The sequence below is a fragment of the Vicugna pacos genome, chromosome 10 (assembly GCF_048564905.1).
Source record: "Vicugna pacos chromosome 10, VicPac4, whole genome shotgun sequence".
Taxonomy (NCBI): Eukaryota; Metazoa; Chordata; class Mammalia; order Artiodactyla; family Camelidae; genus Vicugna; species Vicugna pacos.
Window position 1 is genome coordinate 35,553,351 of NC_132996.1, and position 24,947 is coordinate 35,578,297.

Genomic DNA, 24,947 nt, shown 5'->3' on the forward strand with positions numbered 1-24,947 from the left:
AACGGGAAGTTGAGATTTGAGGAGAAACCTTTGGCGGTGAGCTTGCTGGAGAGTTGGAGTCTCCGTTGCCATGGAGACCGCACTGCTGCCTCATTTATTAAGGGAGGCTCGGTGGACTTCCGGAGATACTCCTGCCCCGTCCTGTAAATTCATTCTAGAGAAATGCAGGTTGACTTTTCAGATATGTCCCTGTCATTTCTCAGGCATTCCCTCTTGGATCCTCCTGAGCTCCAGAAAATTACCTATGTGCTGTTTCAGAACCACCGATTTTTATCTGGCAAGCGTGTGTGAAGGCCGTTTCCTCTCTTTCATGCTTAAATCATGTTTATGCCTGCCTGCCTTGTTCAATAAGTGATTTTTTTATTATGCCGCCTTTAAGAATTACATGCATTTAAAATAAAGGAATGGAAAAATTAAATATTCAAGTGCATTGAAGACCTTGAAACTGGCTTCAAGGGAGTTAAATGTTTCTAAGCTTTCCTGACTTTTAAAATTCTAAACTTGTTATTTTGTCTAAAATGAATGGTTTGTTTCTTCCCACTCCAGAAAGACACTTTCAGAAAATGTCTGAGACACGTGTTCTTAAAGTAAGTCTTCATTTCACTAAACTAACTCTCCCCTGCCAGGCATATTAACAGTATCGGAAGTTGCCTCCAGAAAAAAAAAAGTTTTTTTTCTTTTCATCTAAATGTTTATCTGGGAGGATGCAAATGGTAGTTTTAAGCCTTTAAGTCATCCATCATGCCTGGCAGCCTCTATTGTCTCATTGCTGAGTTTAAGCCAAGTGAGAGTCTTTCTTGGTCTTGGGAGGGAGGTGCGTAGATCTGGCCCTGCCAATCTGTGCTCTCGGGGAGTCCGAGCCCTGCCCTCAGAGGAAACAGTATAGGCAGACCTGTAGGTCCCGTCCCCTTGGACTGAGAAAGATCATAGATCTGCTTTTCTGATGTCACGATAACATAGTAACTCTCTTCAAAGTAGAGGTGATGGGACTTGTTCCCTCAGTTCTTCCCGTGTCTCTGAATTACTGTTAGTTTTTAAATGCATTTTTGTGGATGTAATAAAATACTGTTTATAGTCAGCAACAAAGTAAGTAATTACAGTGCGGCAAATGAAATTCAATATAGCTTTGTTGTGGTTTTTTGAATTTTAATCAAACCAGTCTCAGAGTAAATTATAAAATGCCGTAGCTTTTGTTGTGATAAGTGACATTGACAAAATATTAATCTAATGGATTGTTATTCACAGAAGCTAAATGTCTTCTCTACTCTCCAGGCTTTGGATGTTTGCTTTTTGTTTTAACTTTCAGTGTATGCTTTAAGTAATCCAGAGGAAAGAATACAGTTTTAAAGCCACATGAAATGAGAACTCTATGTATGGAATATTCCATCGTTGATATGTTGCCAGCCACAATTGCGCGTGTCTCATTTATGGCACTGAAAATCTTTTTTTTAAAAAAACCAGATGTCTCTGCGGTCACTTTTTTGGTATCGTTAAAACTGGTGCTGGGATAAATAACCAACTGTTGACTGCAAAGTCTAATATTAAAGGAATAATTGGCCAATGTTCCTGTTAGATCATTTCCCTTTTTATTTTACTTTGTAAATTACCTTGTGCTGTTGTTTAAAAATGGCATTTTGTCGGTTGTGTTTCCCTTTTGTAGCTAAATTATCCAAGTTATTTTCTTTGGAGAGTCTTTTAACTTGAATTTAAATAATAATCTAGTAGGACCATATGTATTTTGAATATACTAAAAATTCAAAAGCTGATTTTTCTGTCAATTTATTTGCTTCCCTCCATCATGGCTCAAAGCTTTTTTTTTTGTTTGTTTTGTTTTTACTATTTTGATGTTTAAAATGAATGAAAGAATTTAATTACTGGGTCTTCACATTAGCCCTGCAATAGATTTTAACAACATGAATTTCAGCCCAAGGGTAAAATCTTTACATGTTGTCTGTCTCCTTTTACTCTTCGAAGCTGACCTAGAATCCAAAGGTTGGAATGAAACCAGTTTCACTCCATAGCTTTTTCTTTCAGTGTGTTAGAAATCTCCTTTTTGAAAAGTAGAGCCAATTACTCTCTTTTGTGTGTGGGGGGTTGGGGGTGGCAAAATCACATTATTTAGTCAGTTTCCAAGTATGATTGTTGCCTATATTTTTAATCTGGGGATTAAATTGTTGCCACCACCACCACCACCACCAGCTCCTGGGGGGCAAGGGTAGAGAAGGTGCGAGACAGTTGGTTGTAGACACCCAAATATGACAGCAGAATAATCTCTGCAACAATATGGCAGTGGAGCATTTGCTGACTTCAGAGTGCCAGATCAACCCCAATATTTTTTCAGGGATGCTAAACCTCTTGTAACTGCTAAATTGGATTTGTCACTGAATGAAGTATCAGCTGCTGTTGGACAAGGCCATAAAAGCCAGCCGGCTGGCCCTTTGTAGGCAGGGCTTACCCAACGATTGATATGTTTTAGCACTTTTGGGATTATTGTGATTAAGAGGAAACCATTCTGAATGAGAGAGAAAAGGGGGTAAGGACGCACAGCTCACAGCTGGTGAACAGCATGTGTTTGCTGCTGAGGAAGTCACCATTACAGCTTTCTCCCGGTTCCTGCCCTGATTGACGGGTATGAAATCTTTATATGAGGAAGCCGTGTCCTTATTTCCTCCAGTTGCAACTCTCCCCGCAGGGCAATAGGCGTTTGGAATGTTGTGGACTTGAGAATTCGAAATGCTTTTCAAGCGCTTAGGCGCGCATGCGTGCACACGCACAGCAGTTAAATGTGTTAGTGTGTACACACACACACACGTTAATTGAGTTAACGTGTGGGGATTTCAGTAATAACAACAGAGTGTCCTCTTTCATTTCCCAGACTCGGAGCTCTGGAACGTGCATTAAATAGATACGTCTGTGTAGATTGCACCTGCGTCACTTGTATGTGTATGATGGCTAAATGGAAACAGCGCAGCTCGTGGATCTGCTGAAGCTGAGTACCTGGCTGAGGGCTTATTAAGTATGGGAACCTTACTGTCTTTTTAGAACAAGTTTGTTTTCAAGGACCACCTGCTCCTGGGACTGGGAGAGCTTTTGCATGGGTCTTGCACTGGCCGAGGCAAGCCCCTCCTGGGAGGCAGCTTGTTAAGTAGGCTGGAGTTTGAAGCTGCCCAGTACTTGCAGATGCACATGGAATCGGTCGCCTCTCTGGCCGTCCCAGGAGGCTGTGCCTGGTTCACGCTCAGAGTTTGCTCAGCATACCGCACAGGAAAGAGGCCGGCTTGCCAGGTCCTGCAGAGCGTCTTTCCAAGCCTCTGAAAAGCACGAATCATCCAGCAGCAGAGCATGCTTACAGCTGGCCCTTTGCTAGCTTTGATCTGTGAATCAGGCCGCGCCATGAATGCCCTTATTGTCGTGTTATGTGTACACAGTGTGTGAATTATTGAAAATAGGGAGGCCTGAGCCTCATCTGGTAGAGATTACAGTGCAGGCATGCTGGGCGAAGGTCTGTAATTGAAAATCCCCAGATGCTGTTTATTTGGCCTTTGTCACATGACCTGCTGCAGGAAGATTGTCTGAACAAAATGTTGCCTACATGGAGAATGGAGCCTGCCCTCCCCCACCCCTAGAGCCTCCCCAGGCTCAGTCTGTACACAGCTTAAACACCTGCCCAAAGGATTTTTAAAGGCTTAAAATAGATTCGCTCATAGCATTTAAATAGAGGGCATCTTGCTTGTTGGTTTAAACTGCTTAAGCGGTTGTTGACTTGTGGAACCTTCTATCCACTGAGGGTTTGCTGGGTAATTTCACTCTGAGATATCTTTGCAAAGCAACCTTCAGGGCTAGAGCCATGAGAAGTAGTTTGGGCTTTGCCTTTTCTTTAAAAAAAAAAAATCAAACTTGTGTATGGTGAATGAACTCGCAGATGAAGCCACATCGACTGTATGTCCTTAAACAAAAATACTGTGGCTCCCCCGAATACAGCCCTGAGTGGGCTGGGTTGTCTGTGTTTTATCCAGTTCGTTCTTACCTATTCCAGCTGTTTCTTAGAAAATTTGTTTTTCTCAATTAAATACTGAGTGCTACCCTCTGTGAGGGTGGTGGATTGAGGCAGGATGCTAAATCTGAAATTGATAAAGAGCACAGGAATTAAAACAGAGTAGACTGAGCAAGGCTTGAGGAAGGAAAGGTTTAAGTTTTCTAGGCTCTGTCCACTAGGGAATGAAACAGCCACTCACTGTCCTTCCTTGCCACCCTTATCTCACTTATGATGAGGGGTGCCTCTTCCATTTCTTGGCGCCCAGGAGGAGAGGAGTGTGGATATCTCGGCACCCCGTGAACCTGCAGCTGGACTGTGAGTTCCTCAAACTCTTGTCGTGTTCCCCTTCGCATCCCAGTGCTGCCAGCAGAGTGCTTTTTCTGTCCTTCCTGTTCCTTTCCCCTCCCCATCTTCCTGCCTCTTCAAAGAGAACATGGTCACCACCTCCTGTGTGCCGTGATGTCACCTTTTCAAATATTTTTCTCTTTCAAGAAGGGGCTAAAAGCAGGCATACTATCAGTGTGTAGGGGTTCTCGGTAGTGTGCCAGGAGTTAGAGGAGCAGGATGAAGGCCCCGCTTTCAAGAAGCTCCTAATTTGTCAAAGAAAAGGAGCAGAAACCCTGCAGGAAGAGTGTAGGGCGAGAGCCCTGTGCTAGAAGTGTGCGTAGAGGTGAGCTCAAGGGCGGAGCGGACTAACAGCCTGGGAGCTGGGGACCTGCCTTTTGAACTGGGTCTTGACAACTCAGAGTAAGTGCAACTCAGAGCAAATTTGGGTGGGACCCCAAGGGCAGGGAGGGGCGAGGGGCAGGTCATTCACACCAAGGGAGTAGCAGTCAACCCAACAGCTTGGAGAGTGGCGGCAAGAGAAAAGGCAAAAAGTGGCTTTGTACATGTAACAGTTTTTTTTACAGGGAGAATATATTGCATGTTACCTGGATAATTAGAATTTTGAAAGAGGAATAAAAATGGGTTCACTCTCCTGAATCTACAACTCAGCGGAAAGAGCTGATCTCTTTGGTTTGCTCGATCACCATTTCAGAGGGCACTGCTTTCTCCTTAATGACGTGGTTGCCTTGGGCTACTCCTGAATTTGAGACCTGTGGAAAGTGGCCAGAGCAGTTGGGTAACTGACAGAGAACAGGGCACCGTAGGTGGAAATGTCTCGATTTTTATCTCAGACTACTCTCCCACATGTTTCCTCTCCTCCTTCTAAATATTCTACCTTTCATTACAATTGTGTGGCTTCTTGCCTCATTACTCTTTCTAAAGTATACACTTCTTAGAGGGCAGAGAATATGTATTATTCCAGGGTGTGTCTTCCCCCAGTGCCTAGCGCAATGCCTTTTATGTAGAAAATATCTAACAGATACTATTAAACAGAAGAGGGGCCTGCATTGGGCCAGGTTATGAAGGCCTTGAAGGCATGAAGAGGAGTTGAGGTTTCGTCTTGTCTTGTAGGTGGTGAGTGGAGAACTTCCACAATTCAGTCCGCCCCATGGTTGGGTTGGGCCCCCTTCTAAGATTTGTTTCGTTAAGTACTTAGTAATGAACTTGTGAGAAGTTAACTTACTGTAAAGGCTATTTTCAGAGCAGTTGGTCTGAAGTTAAGCATAATGAACTTGGAAGGCAAAGCTGGGTTCGTATCCTAACTCTGCCACTTAACTAGTCTGGGAACTTGGGCAAGTTTCCTCTTTGAACCTCAGGTTCAGCATTTATAAAATGAGAGTGAGGTGGGAGTGAAGGTTAATATGCAGAATGCTTTGAATGGCGATGGCACGGCGGGAACCCGGCACCTGCTGTTGCACAGCTGTCACCCCCTCACTTCACTGCTACCTGTCTTGTTTAATTTAGCTGAACCCCCAAATTTCGATCTCTTAGGTTTGAGTGCATTTAAAAACATGTTGTCCTCTATGATCATGGTCTCCCTATTATTTTTTAAAAGAATTACTACATGCCTAGATATTTACAGTTCTTTTTACTGCATTTTCTAAGTCACAGGTAATCCGATGTGTGTCATTTTGATTTAATGCATGCATAACTCACCTTTGTATAACTACTGCTATAGTAGCTTCAGGAGTTGATGCTTAATTCTTCTAGTGATAGTTGTGTTTTTGCACTGAGAACTAAATTCTGGAAATCTAATGGGGGACATGCTGTTTAATGCAATGCCTGGAGCCTATTCATAGAGATAAGTTTACAATCTGCCACAAATTAAAAGAATTTTGGCCACATTTAGCCCTTAGCACAAACCTAATTCCTGCTATTTTATTCAATGAAGAATCAATTCTAAATTAAAAGATTATTGTAGCAAGTAAGTAGTTTGCATAAAAATATTCAGATATCACAATAGAGGGCTCCTTTTACTTGGAAATAAATTTGATGGCCATATCATTTAGACAATTTGGAATAATGCAGAGATTTTTGAGAATATTTTCAATGTAGCATGGAAAAGATGTTCAATTTCAGTAACATTAAAAGCAGCAGCATTGTAGGTTTATACTAGATGTTATGTGGTACAGTGTCCTGGACAGAAACCATATATATCAGTTCAAGTAATGAAAAAGAGGTCTAGAGAAAGTCAGCAAGTCTCCCATGTTCACGTAGCTAGTAAGTACACGTTCAAATTCCCCAGAAAAGACCTAACAGTCTTACTCCTGAGTCTAAAAAAAAAGGCTACAGCATTGCCACCATTAAAGATTCTCCGTTAAAGACCAGGAGTTTTTAGCACTTCGAATGTATGGATTTCACACTTCTTTAAGGCCAAATAATTAATAAATAAACAGAGTGTTCTTCGCAAAGTTTTTCGTTAACTGACTCTTCTGGGTTAATGTTGAGATTACCTCTTTTTGGACCAGGTCCGTATTACTGTGGCGAGTGGAGGTCAGTGATGGGGAGAGAGAGGTGAGGGGGGAAGGGCACGTGCTGGTCACACTCGGGCCAAGCTGGGGAGCAAGACGAGAGTCTGGAGCCCTGTGCCGCCTCTCACGAAAATAGCTACATCTGCAAAGGGACACAGAGTTCAGGTGACAGTGGCAGAGCTGCTGTCTGATTTACATACTCTTTTTCTAGACTGGCTTCTGTTTTATCTTCTGGTTTTCTTCATTTGGAAGAGAAGAGCTCATTCATTCGTTTTTTAATTGAAAACAGTTATTGAGCACCTATTATCATGGGTGCCAGATTTGGAGTCAGAGAGAGCCGGACAGGGTATGTCCGTAGAGCAGTCGCTGTCTGAGAGGGGACTGAGTCTCCTGTAGATAAGTAATGGCAGTGCAGCAGCTGCAGGGCTATGTGCTCAGTACAGGTGCGTTCCAAGGAGGAACCACTTACTCGGTTTGGACAGCTCCCAGAAGACTTCTGGGAGGAAATGCTCCAGTTGGGGCTTATAGGAATGAATAGGAGTTTTGCAGTCAAAGGAGAAGAGAGAGAAGATTTAAGGACAGATGGTTACACAGAGGCATAGAGGTGTGGAAAAGCACGGTGAGGGCTTGGGGAGCTCTGTGAAGCTCCTTGTGCTAGAAGAGGAGCCCTCCACAGCAGTGGGCTGTTCGCCTCAGGTAACAAGCTGAGAGGAATGTGTGTTTTTCTTCTAGTGGACAGGGAGCTATTGATGTAGGAAAGCAATGTGATCAGATGTGGGCGTGAAAGAGAGGGTGAATGCTCACAAGATGAGTGGCAGGACCTGTCAGGACTGAACACTCCCCTGAGAGCCTCTGGGGTAGGGGGTTGGCTTAGGTTGCCATTGGGGGCAACTAGCTTAGACTCCATTAAATCCCACCCACGCCTGGAGTGTGTGGGAATCAAAAATGCTGAAGACATAGACCCTACCTTTCAGGAGTCTGTGGAAGGCTTTTGATTGGTGGTCTTCAGGGATATTGCAGCTGTGAGCAAAACCTTAGAATGGTGGGATGGATCAGGGACCTGAAAGCGAGATGTGCATTTTGATGAAGGTAAAATGGATTAAGGTGGTAGTGATGTGTCATTTAAAAAAAAAAAGTTAGGGCCAAATGCTGGGACCACACTGAATACTATACTAAAGAGTTTGACCTTTAGACTGTGGGCAATCGGTCTTGAAGCAGTGGAATGGCTAAACCAGAGCTGTGTTTTAAGTAGCTGTGCATAGGGTGTATTCTAGAAGGACTAGAGGCATAAAGTATTAAGGCTTGTTAAATTATTCATTAGAGGATTGAAAGGTGATTGTATGGCATCCCTTTATTGCTTCATAAAGAATGACCCATTAGAAAAGCTTACTTCATTCATATTTATTTTCCTTCTGGAAATAAGTACAACAAAAAGAATTTCTCTCCAGCATAGAGGGGGTTTTTGTATTCTGTCCATAGCATTAGACATTTTTACTTGCTCGTCTCTTTGACCCTTGTCTGCTAATGTGAACATGTAGTCTGTAAGCTGTCCCACCGAGATGAAGGAGAACACAATGTTTTATGGGGGCCTCACTTGATAATGTTATCAGCTGCCGTTGACTGATAGGAACTCCGAGAAGGTGGAACTTGAGTTATTGCCAAGTGATTTGAAGTGATGCAAGAAATAAGTTCTGACTAACCAGGGTTAACAGAGCCTTCCTCTGTGTATTCCTCCTCCTAAAGCTGTTCCTTGGGAGCCTCTGGGTGAATGCAGACACAGGATATTTATTTCAGGGACTTGCCAGCGTTCACCTCCTGAAGGCCACCGGTTCATTTTGTAAACCTTTAAATTGGGAACATGTAGTCCCAGCCTCTGGCAACCCAGACCAGGCTGCCTGGCCCTTTCTGGTGATTTTCCACTTTGGTGCTGATTTTTGGTCAATGATTTATATTGAGGATTAACCGAGACACCGGTGTCTAAACTTCCTTATTGCTAACACCCTGGGACTGTTTGAAATGCTTTTTTTCATGAGCCTTCCTTTACCCTCAATCTAAGCGTTGTACGCCCATCTCACTCTGGGTCTCCATCCCTCATATTCAGTCATTCGTTCCTTCAGTGTCATACTCTCTGAGGCCCTGCTTTATCCTTGGCACCAGGGGTACTGTGATGAGCAGAACCCCAAGGTCTGTGCTCCTCTGGAAAGTCCTGTCTGGTGTAGGGGAGGCAGGTGATCATGCAGTTGCTCATGCAGTTGCTCAGATAATGGAACTGTGCAGCTATAGTGCGTGAATAAGAGGCGCGGGGAGGGGCAGGGGGACATGACACTGTGCGCCTGGGTGAGAGTCCTTCACAGATGTAAGCTCCCTGAGGGCAGAGATGGTGTCTTTTTACCTCCAGAATTATAGCACGTCGTTTGTGCCCTGTAGGTGCAGTGGGTGTCTGACCAGCAAGTGACTGGCCAGCTTCGGTAGACCTCTTTTCTTTCCCAGAGTTGCTGGGACAATGCAGCAGTGTGGGGGGAAAAAAAGGTTAATTATTAACTCCTCACAGGTCTGTGAAAAAGACTCCTTACTGCCTTCTCTGGCAGCATCCATAGATACAGTCCCCTCCCTGCCCACAGCCCTGGTCTGCAGACCTCCCCTAGCGGCTGACACTTGGCTCCTGAAGTATAACCTGCATCTGTGCTTTTCGATTGTTGACTTTCATATTCTAAGATATTTTTTCCTTTGTTTGAACCTCAGTTCATATAGAAGGGTCCATAGCTAGAAAGTATTTTAACCCCATCTTGCAGAATTTTGCCTGAGAAAGTCCATCGTAAATTTACTGTCTCTGTGTTGGGCGATCCTGCTGGTGTTGGAGGACAGAGCCATGCTGTGGGGGGTGTCACCCTGTAGAAGGCATCTTTCTTTGCTTCTTCCCACTGGGTCATCTTTTTCCACCTTGTGCTGATGATTCAGTGTCAAACTGGATCGTAGGGACATAGGAGCCCCTTTTCTGCCGCACTGATGATCCATTCCATGAACACTGAGCTGTCTGGGAAGGGGAGGCAGGGAAAAGATGAATGTCATTGGTTCTTGTTCTCAACGACCTTATGATATGGTTGGAGCCATGGCATGTGCCAAAATGATCAAATGTGAGGCCAAAAAGATAGGAGCCAGCAGTGAGGAGGCCAAGGTCAAGGGCTGTGGATGTCTAGGGGGAGGGGAGGCCTCTGCCAGCTGGAAGGCTCATGAAGGATGAGGCTTTTGAAAGGTGGGCAGAATCCAGACATGGAGAAATGGATAAGGAGATGAAGGCCATGAAAGCAATTGTGTGCTCACGTCCAGAGCTCCGAAAACTCAGAGTGTTAACAAGGAAGTCTCTGTGCCGTTGGGCGAAGTTAGGGTTTGTGGGGGGAGGGTGTGTGGAAGACCCTGTGGCTAAAACCATAGCATTAGGTGCTGTTTGATACAGGTTTGGTCTAGCAATCTGGAGAAGCTTGAGGTTGTTTTGTTTTGCTTTGTTTTTCTGATTCTCATTCTTTTAACATGGCGAAAGGTGTGGGCGATCCTCCCACATCCCTCCCCGTGAAGGGCCGGCAGAGGTTTCCGTCGAGTGCCCTAGCGTGAGTCCCTTCCCCGGGCTAGGGTATGAGTTTGCCTTCGGACTGGCTGCAGCCAGGGAAGAGGAGGTTGCATTTGTTACTTCTTCCTCTGTGGCTCCCTGACTCCATTCAATTACAAAGTGGCTCTTACACTGTTAAAGCCGAGTGTCTCTGGGCTGCAATTTCTAGCCACAGACCCTGCATTTGCTGTGCCTCAAACATGACCTTGAGGCCACATCCCATTACACACAAGCCCACAACAACGTTAACCAGTCTTCTGTCTGGGTAAGGCAAAGCGCAGCGCAAACGTCGTGCCTTTCTGCTGGAATCTCTCTCTGTTGCCCCTTTAACAGGAAATTCTGTGGCAATCTGGGAGGCAGGAGAAGCCAGTGATGAGCTCACTTTCAACTGTGTTATGTTATTTAGGAGAAAGAAAAAGAAAATAAAAACTGGATTGCAGTGCCTGGTGAGGATCACAGTATAAAAGTGACAGGTGGGGCTGTATTTGTCTTTGCTGCTGCCTCTTGCCTGTGGGAAAAGCATCCATGACTGCAGCTGCAGAAATCTCAGATTTAAAGAAGTGACAGGGTCTGCATTTCCAGAGGACACCGTGTGCTGCAGAGCAGCTGTAGTATAGCGACACTTAGTGGCGAAGGGTGACATGGCCACTCAGCTCTATAAGCTCCTACAGGTGTTTGTAGAGAAGAAATGAAGGAGATGAGCTGTGGATGCTGTGAGTGTAGAACCTGGAGACTCCCGGGCTCAAAAAGAGCATGTCTAGTGGTCTCGGGGGCTTGAGGAACAGCATGCATGGCTTTTAAAAGAGCCCCAGTCTCCTGTGTATATATTTAAGGAAATACAATCAGGGATGTAAAGACAGCCTCGCCCCAGGCTGAGGCTGCTTCCTCAGTCCAAAGGGGCCTTCAACCTTCCCTACTCCGTTCTCCCTGTCAAGGTCAGTCTTGTCACTCTGGTTCATGATATGCACACGAAGTATAAAGGGATATTATCATGCCTGCCCCTTATTTTGAAGTGCAACAGCAACAACAGAGTAAGATGCCTTGGAGGATGGATAGAGGAATGGGGAGATGTTGTGACATGTGATAAAGCGTGTATCAAAGAGTGAATGGTAGCATCTAGGTGGTGGGTATATAGCGTTTACTGAGAAATTCTTTCTGTAAAAAACTTTTCTGTGTGTCATAAACTTTTATAATAAAATGTTGGAGGAAGTGTAAGCTATACTTAAAAGCCTAGCACTTTGGGAAAGGCTTCCTAGATTTCTGGAGTTATTTGGGGCTGATTACCCATGTGTGTTGTGAGACCCTCTTGCAGTCATTCTCTGACATGTAGAGCTGATTTGCTCTGTCTTTGACCCTGTCTTGGACAGTGGACTCCTCGCGGGCAGCCAGCTAGGCTGTCCTTATACCCCCAATACACCAGACAGGTATCCTGTCTGGTACAAAGGAGGGATGGTCCCCACGTGATTGTGGGATTACTTCAGGAATGTCATGATTGACTGTAAAGTTATCTTTGTTGAAAGTCCCTTTTGTAATGTAAGGTTTACTGGATCAGGCACCTGTGTGTGTGTGTGTGTGTGTGTGTGTGTGTTTTGGAAGAGAGAGTTACAGAAAGGAGGGTTAACATTCTTCATGGCTCCAAAACAAGACTGTGCTTGGTGGACCAGAGCCCCACTGCCAGTTACAACAGTGATGTTTGGTACCCCTGAGTTCCCCATCATTGAGTTCCCCATCATTGGCTGGAGAATTACCTTAGTACCATGATTCAAATCCAGGCCTTTGAACTGTATGGATCCACCCCATTTTTGGGGCTATGCTATAGAAATATAAATAGGGCTCTGAACATCCCATCAATGTTGCTAACAAGAATCCATTCAGAACCTAGTAAAATAGGTACAACCCCATCCAAGCACCCAAAAAGATATTCCAAAATCATTTGGAATGGCATACTTGTTTCCTTAAAGGGTAAGCATATTGTAATTCTGGGAAGACTTAGAATTGAATATAGACATTTTTTAACAGAATCATAGCCATAGTGTTAGTTCTTTTTTTTTTTTTTAAGGATTTATGCATGTAAATATTTCAGGTAATTATTTTAAATAATTTGGTCCACATAACAGGTCAGCCTGGTATTTCCAAATTAAAATGTGCAATGAAGCAATTGATTTAGACTTGATTTTGGGGAAGGTTAAAGTCTTAACTAGATTTGTAAGCAATATTGGAGCACTTAAGAGAGTTTATTAGGTTTCTAAGAGTTGTTTAAGAGAAGGTTTTGTAAGTCAAATCAAACGATTCTAATATTTAAAAGAGTTAAATATTTAAAAGAGTAAATTTTAAATTAAACACATGGTTTTAAATATTTAAAGGAATTTAACTAGGTTTGTAAAATGGACCAAACAATCCAATGGCCCTTCAAAATGATTATAAAAATTATTTTTAAAAATGTAAGCTGAACTTAAAAACTTGAAAGTGAACCATGACATTTAAGGTTTTTTAAACCAAATAAATGAAAGAAATATTTTTAAAACTAGGTAAACCTGAATGATGTTTTCTGTGTGCAAAGCTACACTTATGGTCATTAAAAATATTCATATAAAACAAACTGATTAACACTGTGCTTTGAGGTCACGGGAGATGTTTGGTGTCAGTGGAATTTGAATTTATAATTTGAATCAGCGATATTTATGGTGAGGCAAGAAGAAACACATAGGAACTTCAGGTTAATTACTCTTCATGGCTTGAAACATGTTATGAAAGAAGGAACACAGGCTTTTGAAAGGTGATTCTTGCTCATGTAAGGATCAGGGACATGAGGGTCGTGACAAGCTTTCAGTGAAATGATACAGTGTCGTGCTCAGCACACAGTAGGTGCGCAGTGAGGGCCTCTTGGTGCTTTTTAGAAGGACTTTAATCGAAGTGTGTGTCGATGTTGTTTATGGCATTGTGTAAACCACAGGTTGTACAGTCAGATGTGGCCGTCCTGGGTATTCGTCTCATCCATTCAACCAAATGCCATAAGAAATGAAAAATTAGTTACATAGGTTGTAGGTCACACACCTCAAGCTCTTCTGTCTGCTTTCACAGAAAATAAGCAAGTAAGGGAGCAGGAGACGTTCTTGCCATCTGGACGAGGTTCAGATGAAATTGCAGTAATACGGAGCCCTGGATTTATTTCGTCCTGGCCACTCAGCTCTGAGCAGGGTGCACAGTGAGGCCCCGAGATGGAGGATGCTTGGCTCGCCTGCAGACATTGTTGTTTAGGTCTGGTTTCTGGTAATTAGGCACTCCTAGCCGGGCTCTGCTGTCAGCCAGCCTTTGAGACAAATTGCAAAATCTGTACAACCATCTGAGAGATGGAGAAGTAGACCCGATGACACTACAGGGAATATTGGTAGTTCTCAAAAGTTTGAAAGAGAATGCTTAGAGAAGCAATCCTCAAAACTGAATTTAGATCCTTTTCCTGTGGTTAAAGGGTAAGTTCAGTCACAGAATCAGGATCTGAGACTGACAGGCTGGAATGACAGGCTTAATCTAACAGGATGAAATGCAATAGAAGTAAATGTGATGTTCTGTATTTGGATGAGAGTCCCACCTATGCATGAAAAGATTGGGAACAAGGGTAGGGGTATGTCTGAGAAGTAGCCCACATGAAAAAGATCTAGGAGTTCAAACTGACATCATCTGACAGTGTATTGTGGTCTCCCAAAATCTAATGCAGTGTTAGGCTGCATTAACAGAGGTGGCGTATTTAGGGCCAAGGAGGTGAGTGCACTTCTGGGCTCTGGGCTATGAAAGGAAAATAGACAAAAGTGATCACAGGAGGGATGTGAGAGTGTTCGGAAGCTTGTCACAGATAACAAAGAAATGAGGGAGACTTAGCCTGGATACAACTGCAGGAAGACCTGAAAAGCTGTCAGTAGTACCTGAAAGGCAGTCGTGCATAAGGGACTAGTCTTGTTCTTGTTAAGAGGAACAAAAAGGAATCTGGGGCTGAAAGTTACAGGAAGCTCCAAATAAGGAGGATCTTTCTATCCTTAATACGTTTTAAGATGGAATGAGTGGCTTCCTTTATTCTAGAAGTGCTGGCTTACATAAGGACTTAGACTTTTAGGGATGGGAAAGCATGACCCAGAAGTAATTTCCGTCCCCAAGAGTCCATGATTCCTTTGCCTTCTGTTGATGAGTGTGTCCTGCACAGTCCTAACGCAGGCAGTTGGTGAACATGACTACAGGAACATTCTGGGCAGCGATGAGAGAGTCTTTAGAATTTGCAGGCAAGTGTCCCATCAGGACACTCATCTTGGTCCTCTTCAGGGCCGCCAGTTAGTTACTCTGCCAGGACAGTCTGGGGATGTGGTTACTATCTTTCACTGGCGGCTGTGTGGTTCCTCACTGACTCTTTCTGTGTGCCCAGCAGTGTGTTGCATGCTGGGGCGACCTTGGGGGATAAGACGGAATCTGTTTCTCTCTTCAGCTGTGCAGTCAGTATGTGTGGGGAGTAAGACAGCAAACACAGACCACTAGCTGTACAGTTATGATTATAGCAACAGTTTGGACCCATGTGTCCTGTATGAGCACGTTTTTGTTTCATGTAATATTAGTGATACGTTTCCTCACGCGGCTTCTGGGATTTATCTTCCCATTATATTATAGTCCTCAAAGTCAGGTTATCAGTTTGAGGTATCTGTTCGTACTTTAAGTTATTTTCTTTCCCCCAAAGGTTATAAAACGTGGAAAAGGTTGATCTGGTGCAGTGATGACCTTTAGAGGGTGTTTGCTCCCATCCTGTGACTTCTTCTCATGGCAGGGTTTCCGTGGCCACAGTAGTTCATTTTCTCATGGCTATAATGACTAACTGGAGTTACCTGTGAATAGAAACCTGGGTGAGAAGGAATGGTTATGAAAAATAAGACTAGAACAGAACCGGGTCTGTGTGCCCCACACACCTCCTTGTATTTGCTATTTCTACAAGTCACCATCCCTTTAGGGACAAACATGCAAACAAACATAAAGACACATTTCTCTCCTTAATTGCTTATTGTAGTTCATAATTAAATTCCCTTCTTTCTAATTTCCCCTAGTAAATATTTTTTGCAAAAAAAAGTACTGCTTTATTTTTCCAGCACTAATAAATTTACAGCTGCAACTTTAAAATTCTTGATTCTGAATTATATGCTTAGCTGTCAGAGGCTTTGTTTCCCCCCAAGTAACCTACTTTATTGTAAATTCTTTCTTTCAGGTAGGAATGAATTGATAGCCAGATACATCAAACTCAGGACAGGGAAGACGAGGACCAGAAAACAGGTAAAAGAACCTACCTGGAAATTGTGCATGTCAGCGAATGGCCCAAGGGGGCATTTTGGCTGCAGTGGCTGTCTGTGCTTTGGCTCCTAGGAGCCCCCAATTGGAGTTCCCTGTAAGGACGTCAGTGTTGTAGGTGTTTGAAATTGGCTTCGTGTTTCACTGTTCATCATTTCAGTGACCCTTTATCATGTGGTCTCTGGAGTTCCTTCTATACACATACGGGAAAGTTTCACTGTGAAGGGCAGTGTATGCACTGCTCCTGTACTATATTGTGTCACTTACATTTCTTTCCCAAACTGTCCATCTGCAGACGTTGCAAAATCTGCAGGTGCAGATACACTTGGAAAGTCATGGAATTTTGAGATTTTGCGCATTGTAAAATCCTGGAACAATTACATATTACTCATCATTTCAATGAAAAAGTAACACGAGCAGCCGCGAGTATTGGCTGGAATATAAAGCTGAATGATGTGCGTCCAGGGAACTGTTGCCCCTTAAGCTATGGCTTTTTGTCAGTAGCTGCTGTGACTGAAATGAAGTTGCAACTTAAATACCTTTGTGCAGAGCAGGGTCAGGAATTTTCCTCTGCCCTGTCGCAGGGCTCTGGCCCTCCTCGTTCCTTCTGATGTAGAGCAGATCAAATCCTGACCCAGTTCCGAACTGGAATGGATGAGAAATTAATTGTGTTTAATGCAAAACAGAAAAAGAAAGAAATGGAAAGGGGGGAAAAAACCAACCTCACGGGTGAGTTGTTAACAGAAAATATATTTATATACTTTAATGTTGACCTACGCTGACTGATCTGGCATGAATTTTAAAAACTGTAATCTAACCAAAAGGCGAGCTCAACTGTGGTCTCGTTAAGCCCGAGCAGCAGATTCCAGTCCTCTGCTCGGTGATGAGCTGTTTTCATGAGTGTTTATGACGGGGGAGAGCTTTTCCCCAGGAATGCTCCGTGCGCCCCAGCCGGAGCCCGGCAGCTGAGTCAGCACAGAGGGAGGGGGCCTCCTGCCAGTGCTCAGAGGCAGGGCATTGTCTGTTCGATGGATGTTCCCCTGACTACGGCCCCTAATTGAGTCTGAGAATCACATCAGAATAAAATTCGGGTGAAAACAAGTAAAAGTAGGAGCCGGATGAAGGGGTGAAGAGGATGGGGGAGTTCCTGCTTCTCCGTGCTTTAAAAAAAATACAAAAGTAGATTGGGAAAAAATTAATCATTGAAACTCAAAGGCAAAGTTAAAGATAAAAGGATCATTTATTATGATTCCTGTTTTTAAGGTTGCTAGAGTGTTTGAAATGAAGTAATGAGCTCACAGTCTGAGTCGCTGAACTTTTAAATGAAGTGTTCGAAATTTCTGAAACAAACAGATCTAATTCCCAACAAACTGAAAATGCTGGACCTGGGCTGTGTGCTGGTCTGTGAGCTCTGGTCATGTGCCCAACCCCTTCACTGGGGGTGCTCTTCTAAATTTAACCAAGTCCCGCTGAAAGAGATGCAAATTTGTTTACCCAGTGGAATCATTGTGTTTCAGAAGCCCGGCTTGGCTTGGTTTCCACACCCCGGCATCCTGGGGATGTTTTTAGGCAGCAGTTGGTGATACCTCTCCAATGTGAATTTGTTGTTCAGCAAATCCGTGTGGTTTTTCAACCCAGATTTTTAACAGGCTGGCTGGCTGGCTGTATTCACACTTTTCGCTTTGTAATAATATGCAAATCCACTTGGCGCCCAGTCAATACCCAAAAGAGTGGAAGGATTAAAGATATTTATAAGGGCAAAAAAAAAAAAAAGCTCTGCTAACTGGGTCTTTCCATTTCTCTTTGAGATCTAATTTACATGTCAGTATTATTTTAACATTTGCTACAGAATCCAGAGCTCTTAATGAGATCAGAATACAACCGACAGCTTCAGCTTTTTGATTCTGCAGAATGTGCTAATTTATGGATAGTCTCTTCTAAATTGAGAAGAAGGGATTTTCCCTCCTGATACTGAGAAGCTATAAATATTTTCATTTACCTCTACCCCCACTTTTTAATTTTATAAAGAAAACAACCCTACTCTCCCCCTCTCATCCCATGCCCATGATTTCTCCTGGGTGAGAAAACTAAGATGAGCTTCAGCCTTCATCCTGAATCCAGTCACCGCAGTGATGACCCAGTCTGAAAAGCTTAGAGCAGCGCTGGGGGCTTGGTGTCCGGCTGGGACTGTGTGTTCCTAACTGCAGAGCTTTGTTGAGATGCAAATAACCTCCCCCCACACCCCCACCCCGCACCCTCCCAAGGAGTAGCGATTTTATATTTGATTTCCTTTTTTTGTTTTGTTTTGTTTTGTTTTGTTTTGTTTCCCCTCATAAACCCGAACAATGTAGGTGTCTAGTCATATACAGGTCTTAGCAAGAAAGAAAGTTCGAGAAATTCAAGCCGCCATTAAGGTACGTCTGGCTTGCCCAGTTGCAGGGGGCTTTTCATCTCCATGGTTACAGGCTTTTCCTTTGTTTTCCTCCCTTCCCCTACCCTGCAGGTGTCTAGTCACATTCAGGTTCTTGCCAGAAGGAAATCTCGTGATTTTCATTCCAAGCTAAAGGTATGCGCTTTCCTGCTTTTTGGCTTGTGGTTGCTATGCATCTCACTTCCTGTTTTCCATGGTGACTGGTGAATGCCTGGTGCTGGGATTCTGGTAACCTAGTTTCCTCGCATGTGAGAGCTGTTTACATTTCTTTGTGTCTAATCTCTCTGTTTCTGTACTAGCCTCACATTAAGCTCAGAGTGTGTGTGTGCGTGTGTGTCTGTGTGTGTGTGTGTCCCTAATAACAATGCAAATGCAGCAGAGAGCTGGTCTTGATAACTTTTCAGCACAGAAACATGATTTTTTTTTTAACCTTCAAATATCCACCAAGCAGCCCTGAGCTAGGAAAGGGAAAAAAGTCCAAGAGATGCAAAGTTGGTGTAGAAATTGTAAGTGAATCATTTCCAAGTAGTCATCATAAAATTACTTTGAGAACAATTTAGAAATTATTTTAACTTCTTCCTTTGATGTATTTTAAAGAATACTTATGAAAAATATATCTTTTTTATGTATTCTAACAGTATTTTCTGCCAGTTTTTCCACATTGCTTGATAATGTTTTTTTAAGTGTGTGGCTCTGTTAATTAAAAAAGAAATTGGAGATGAACCCTTAAAAAAAAGAAGGTGGATCTTAGAGATGGGAAAGCTCATGATCAAATCCATGTTTGTAATTCCATTTATACTTGAGTTTAATTTTTTTTGTACATGTGCCTCATTTTCTAGTCTCTTAACATATATTTCATAGTGAAACCAGAGGCATGGATAATTTTAAAATACAAGTTCTCCCTATTTCCTCCTCTTCCAAAATTTGTAGTAAAGCATACATGGCTTTTTTTCCGTAATGCCCTATTTTAGAAATGCAAAGGGATTATAGTTTGCATGGAGGAGCTTTACTTTATAATAAAGATGAATCTGTAGTCCATATTGTTGTCTTTCCCACATGTGTACTTTTTGTTCTGTTCTGATTTTTTCCCATACGTTAAGTAAATTTGTGTTGTTCTAAATGAAAGAACAAAGTGTATTTCACAGCACTGAGTGGTGAACACTGGGACCCTTCCCAAAGTCCTCCAACTTTTTTTATGCAAACGAGGCTGGCTGTGGAATAGGACTAGTGACCAGGAAGGAGCATTTGGTGTGCCCTCTGCAGTGGGCAGCATGCTGGCTCGCTCGCACGTGTGGCTGATGGTGGCTGGCTTTTAGCTGCACTGGCTGAGCAGTTGGAAGACTAAAATAACCTCATAGCTCCTGCTTTTTAACCAAAGGTGCAGTCCTTTCTATGTGGATGCAACTACCCCAGTGTTTGCTCAAGTTCTCATTCTGTTTCTAGTTTCTCTGAGCTAACAGATTAATGGTGTACAAAGAAGTTTACAGACATCAATTTTGTGTTTCTATCTGTGATGTTATGAATTACTCTATTTTTGCACTGTGTGGTTCCTGTACGCTCACCCGGGCACCCGGCCCTAGACCGAAAGCCCTGCAGTGATGGATAAAGCTCTTCTGGTTGGAGGGGTCCCCATGGGATTCCGCAAGCACTCTTTTTCTCTCTTAGTGACTTTGTGAATCTTCCTCAATGAAAATAATTTTGCCGTTACTTTATACATACACGTACATACCAACACACAGTCGTATTTGTGTTTGTTCTTTAAAAAAGAAGACTTCCCCCACTTTCAGCCAGCCCTGGACCACTCTCCTCAGGGGCAGACACGAGGAGGAGGCAGAAACAAGCAGTGGGCTAGCAACTGGCTCAGCATTTCAGCTCCAAGAACCACCTCCATCTTCTTACAGTCCCTGTCCTTCCTCCCTGCGTCGTTATCCTTGGGTAAATGGAGATCTTTGTTCTTCCCATCAGCTGGTACCAGTTGAGTGTTCCAGGCATGGTGCTCATCACGGTGGGCAGTTAACAACCAGCCCCTATGCACAGAGCTGGCTGTAAAAATGGGAATGTGAAACACAGGGCGCTGTAGGACAAGTGTTAGCAGAAAGAGCCGAAATCAGACGTGGAGGGGATCCCAGGGACGAGCTACACAGACAGCGCGCTGCTCAGTGGGGGGAGCGGGGCAGAAGGCGGTGCGTGCAGAGCTTCCCGCGTGCTGCCTCACGTCAGCGCGCTCAGAGGTGCGCTCCAGTCTTCGGATTTAGGGGAATGATATTTAGGAGGCCAGGGCTCTGAAGGCTTAATTAACTTACCCAAAGCCACCCAGCCTAGGAAGTGGCATTGTCAGGATTTGAATTCAGATCTTTCTGGATCCTAAGCCACTGCTCTTTCAGACAGGGGTTCATCTAGTGGAGGTTGAAGGGGTTTTCAAGCTGCGGGCTCCACGCCAGCACACACTGGGCAGCCTGTCACCGCCCCTCACGTCCCTTGGAGCTGGGCCTGCAGCCCCTGCTTCAGCCCCCACATTTTAGAAGTAAGATGAATTTTTAGCTTTGAACCCTTGGTCAAAACGTGGACTTAGTTTGGGGTTGATGCTGTGGTGGTCACCTGCAACTAAGGGGGGACGTGGCCTAGCTGCAGAGCCGCTGTGTCACCACTCGGAGGGAGTTGGGACAGCAAGGAGAGTGAGGCTGGCCGCCACCTGCCTGCGCAGATCTGCTGCCTTCACCTTCCTAACCAGCCGCGACCAGGTGACGGGCTCAGGCCCCTTGACCTTACAGGAGAGGTAGACCTGCCGCTCCGTCTGCACTCTCTTGTTCGGCTCTGGAGTCTAACATCCACAGGAGGCGGGGATGAGCATCCTGGCTGAGCTTCTTGTGGGGTGAGGCTGATTGCCTCTGTCTTCTTGGCCTCCCACACTAGCTAATGAGATAAACTTACTACAGAAAGTTGAAGTCATCCCAGCAGACAACAAGCATAGCTTCTGGGCAAGGAGTGGGGGTGGCAGGAAGCGTCCAGACTTACAAGAGGCTCTGTGCTTTCTCCGAGAAGATGTGGTGAGGCTTCCTGGGGAAGGTGGCTCTTGATGGGCCATCTCGGGACCTGTCCTTGCCGTGCCTGCCCCAGCCAGGCTACTCACCATTTTGCCACATGCTCAGAAGTCAAAGGATTTCTGTTCTCCGGGGTAGACAAAGGCCTCTTGCCCTCCTGTGAGGAAGGAAGATGAATTTCACTTCCCTGTCCGCCCTTGGACTTTGAAAAAGTGTTTTGCTCACACCTGGGGCCACTGCCAGCTGTGGCTTCCGAGTGTGCCCTCTTGTCTAGAAGTTTTTCCTCACTTCCCGGGGAAGGGTGTGGCAGAATTTTTTAGGATAGTGGTTTTCCAGCCTTTTTTAAGCAGCAAAATTCGTATTTCGGATTGAAACTTACTTGAAATTTTCAATGTATCGAAGAGTGAAAGCTGTTTTAATTTAAGCTTACACTCTCTCATCCGTAGCAATGGCCTCGTTGGCTGGTTCTCTTGAGTAAGGTTTGAAAACCCCCTACGCTGCTTTAGGCAGGAGGAAAGGAAAATGACCACCTCTCAGTGGTCCCTCTGAGCTTCACAGGACAGCTCAGGGGCCCCACTTGAAGCTCACGTTTTCTAAGATCCTTAGCCTGTCCTGCCATATTCTTCTGAAGGAAACAGGTTCGAGAGAGAGTGGTTACTCTCCAGTCACGGTGACTGAGGAGTCACCCTAGCTGCAGAAGTCACACTCCTGAAAATCTGTTAGGATAGTTTCAAAGGTCAGCTTTATGCTTCTACTAAGTGCTTGTTCTCAAAGTGCTTGTTTGTGAGCCAGATCACCCCAAAATGTGTGGGTTTTAATTTTTGTTAAAAAAAAATTGTTTTAGCAGAAGTCTGAGATTTTCATGTAGATCTGAACTGTAAAAGTGCAGAAGTGATTACTTATTTCAGCCCAGTAGCCATTCCATGGGGAGCCCAGGTGTTCTAGGCCCTTTAGTAGGTGCCGGGCATATACAGGTGAATAAGCAGAATACGCAGTGTCTTGGGGAACACTCAACCTTTCTGTTCTTTTGGACACATTTGGGGAAAATACAAGATTTCTAGTAGATTGTCCCCAGCTAGGGAGCTGTGTAGTAGAAATTTAACAGAGGAGTGCAAAGACCGTGCAGGGAAAAGAGCGATGAATTCCAAGTGTGGGAGAACTAAAGAAAGCCCCAGGGAGGAGGTGCCGTCAGAACTGAGCGTAGAGGGAGGCAGAGAATTCCCATGGAGAACAGGGGCAGGGGTGGTGTTTGGAGGAACCATGGACACTGTCGAGCCAGAGGTGTGAAATGGGAAACGGGACAGGAGGAGCCTAACAGGAAGTGGGTCATCCCACCGAGGAGCGAGGTTCATCTGGCAGCGTGGGGAGCCAACAAGGGTCGGTCACATTTATGATTTGGAAATATCTCTTCAGCCGTTTTCAAAGGGTATCTAGGAGTGGGGGAGACCAATTCAGAGGCTGCTGTAAGAGACTCTGGGAGAGAGGTGGGGGCCCAGACCAGGCACCAGCCACACAGCCCTGGGTCCCTGCTCCAGTCCACTCCGATGGCTGTGTACTCTTTCTTCCTCATTGTTTTTATAGAGTAACTATAGTTATTAAAGTCTGGGTTCTCTTCAAGTAATGGCGGTTAACTGAGAGTGTACATCAGAATTAATTATTGTTTTTGTTGCTATTTTTTAAATATAACAAAAAGTTAATAATTACATGACATAATAAGAGAATGACATATTACACATTCATGTTTGTACTATCCAGAAATGGTTATTTTCATTATATTTCCTCTAAGTTTTTTTTTTAAGTGAAGGAAATCAAACAACAAAACTTATTCTTACTTTTTCTGATTTCCTCTACTTTACCCACTCTCCTTCCCTGACCAATCTCGGTCTCCCTCTTCCCACCCCTCCTTCTCCATTAGTCTTTCCTTGCCACTTAGTATTTCCCTGAGAAAATCAAATCTAGTGTAAAGCTCTCGCTTCTCCTTTTGCCCTTATCCTAAAAGTAATCTAGACTTTTACCCATTGTCTACTATGAATTTGTACTGAAGCCGTTGGCACCAACATGAGACTTTTCCTCCACAGTTTATTGTGGCCTGAGCCGGGATAGACTTGGCCAGCAATTTGGGATGGCCTTGGACACAGACTCCAACCATAGAAGAGAGATGCAAGGGACAAGAAAAACTAGGGGACAGTTGAAGAGGTCAGAGAGTGATGGGAGGAGACCAGGAACCAGGAGCAGAGAAACTGGGACAGTAGCGGGAAGAGGTGGAGGGGCCAGCAAAGTGCAGGTGAGATTCGGGAGCCCGACGATGGGTTGGAAACGCAAGGCTTTTGTGGCCAGAGTGCCAGGAGTTTGGCCATCATACATATACTTTCAGTGAAGTGTCTGAAGACACTGAAGTGTCTAAGAGACAAGTCAGTGTGTGATAACTGCTGGTCTAGAAGAGAATGACTTCTTGGTGATGAGAGTACCACCCATTTGGCCCCTGCCCAGGCAAAATCCTTTGGGCCCACCCTTCTTCAGGTGCCTGGTTCTAGTTAGAAAGTAGAAGATGGACCCGTGGAATTACAACATGCAAGTGGCTTGTAGGTCTATGGAGCATGCCTTGAGGAATTCCAAAGATGCTACCTCGGAGATCTCCCTTGGACCTTGTGTCACCAGCTGCATCTACAGCAGTGCCACCCACACGGTTTTATCTGTTATCTTCCATCTCCCCCTTTCCCCGAGTTTTGCCCCTCATTGGAATCTCCAGTTGAGCGGTGAGAGGCAGCTGCCTGTCTGAGAAGATGTTGTGTGGTACGGTCTGAGGACTGGCCTGCAACTTTAGAAATAATTTCCTACTTTGAATTATTTCACTTACCATTAATTCATTAAAAGGTCATTGACTTTTTTTTTTTTCAAGTTCCAGGGATTTATTATCCCAGCATGGAGAAAGAATGCAGAAATAGTCTCCATTCATTAAGCAGCCTTTCATTCCTACTCAGTTTCCTGCTCTGAGTCTCTGTGTGTTCGTTTGTCCTGAGAGTTTGTCCAGTCCCTGCCCAGAAGCCACCTTTCCCTGATAGCAGCAGAAAAGCAGGCAGTCCTTTATTTGCTGGCTTTAGAGGCTTGTGGGAGCTGCAGCCAATCTCTGCAGACCACCGCCATACTGTGGACCACCCTTTTCTTCCCCTGAAGATGGACCAGGCAACTTCTAGTCTAGGGTGTGTTCTGGGGAGTGCATGGCTCCTGACAGCGCTCAGAGCAAAGGGAGTCTTCGTTCTGCCCCAGCCTTGGCAGGAGTACATCTTCGGCAGTAGACGTATTCATGTCAAGCTTGAAATTGTGTTGAAGAAAAGCCTGTACTTGCTGACACTGCATCATCCCAGCAGAGCAGAAAAAGGCCTGAGTTCCTCTGATTGTGTCCAGTCGTTGGTGACTAATTTACGAGCTCCATGTGCTCCCCGGGGCCATTTTCTTCATTCTCGCCCTGGTGGCCTTTGTGATTTGATTTCTGAACAGGCCATTCTTTCCAATCTGCTGTTCCTTCCAATAAGCAGAGAGCTTAAAGTTCAAATTGTTGATTTAATTCTCTTGAGGAGTTCAAGAACTTTGCTGGGGCTTTGCTGCATCCACACTGCTGAATCCCGGCTGTGTCACCACGGATTCCATCCAGGATGGGCCT

At 44.4% G+C, this 24,947-nt stretch overlaps 1 protein-coding gene across 5 annotated transcripts in view; it reads left to right on the plus strand.

The window, feature by feature from the left end:
* The window catches only part of TEAD1 (TEA domain transcription factor 1), a 244,161-nt gene that overhangs the window by 157,327 nt on the left and 61,887 nt on the right, over positions 1-24,947 (plus strand). For 2 of the 5 annotated variants that reach the window (XM_072969527.1, XM_072969526.1), the window contains 3 exons: positions 15,735-15,799; positions 18,166-18,228; positions 18,318-18,380. In XM_072969527.1, coding sequence (XP_072825628.1) covers positions 15,735-15,799; positions 18,166-18,228; positions 18,318-18,380 — 191 coding nt within the window. The remainder of the gene's footprint in view (positions 1-15,734; positions 15,800-18,165; positions 18,229-18,317; positions 18,381-24,947) is intronic. The other 3 variants (XM_072969529.1, XM_072969528.1, XM_072969530.1) reach the window with 3 other exon arrangements.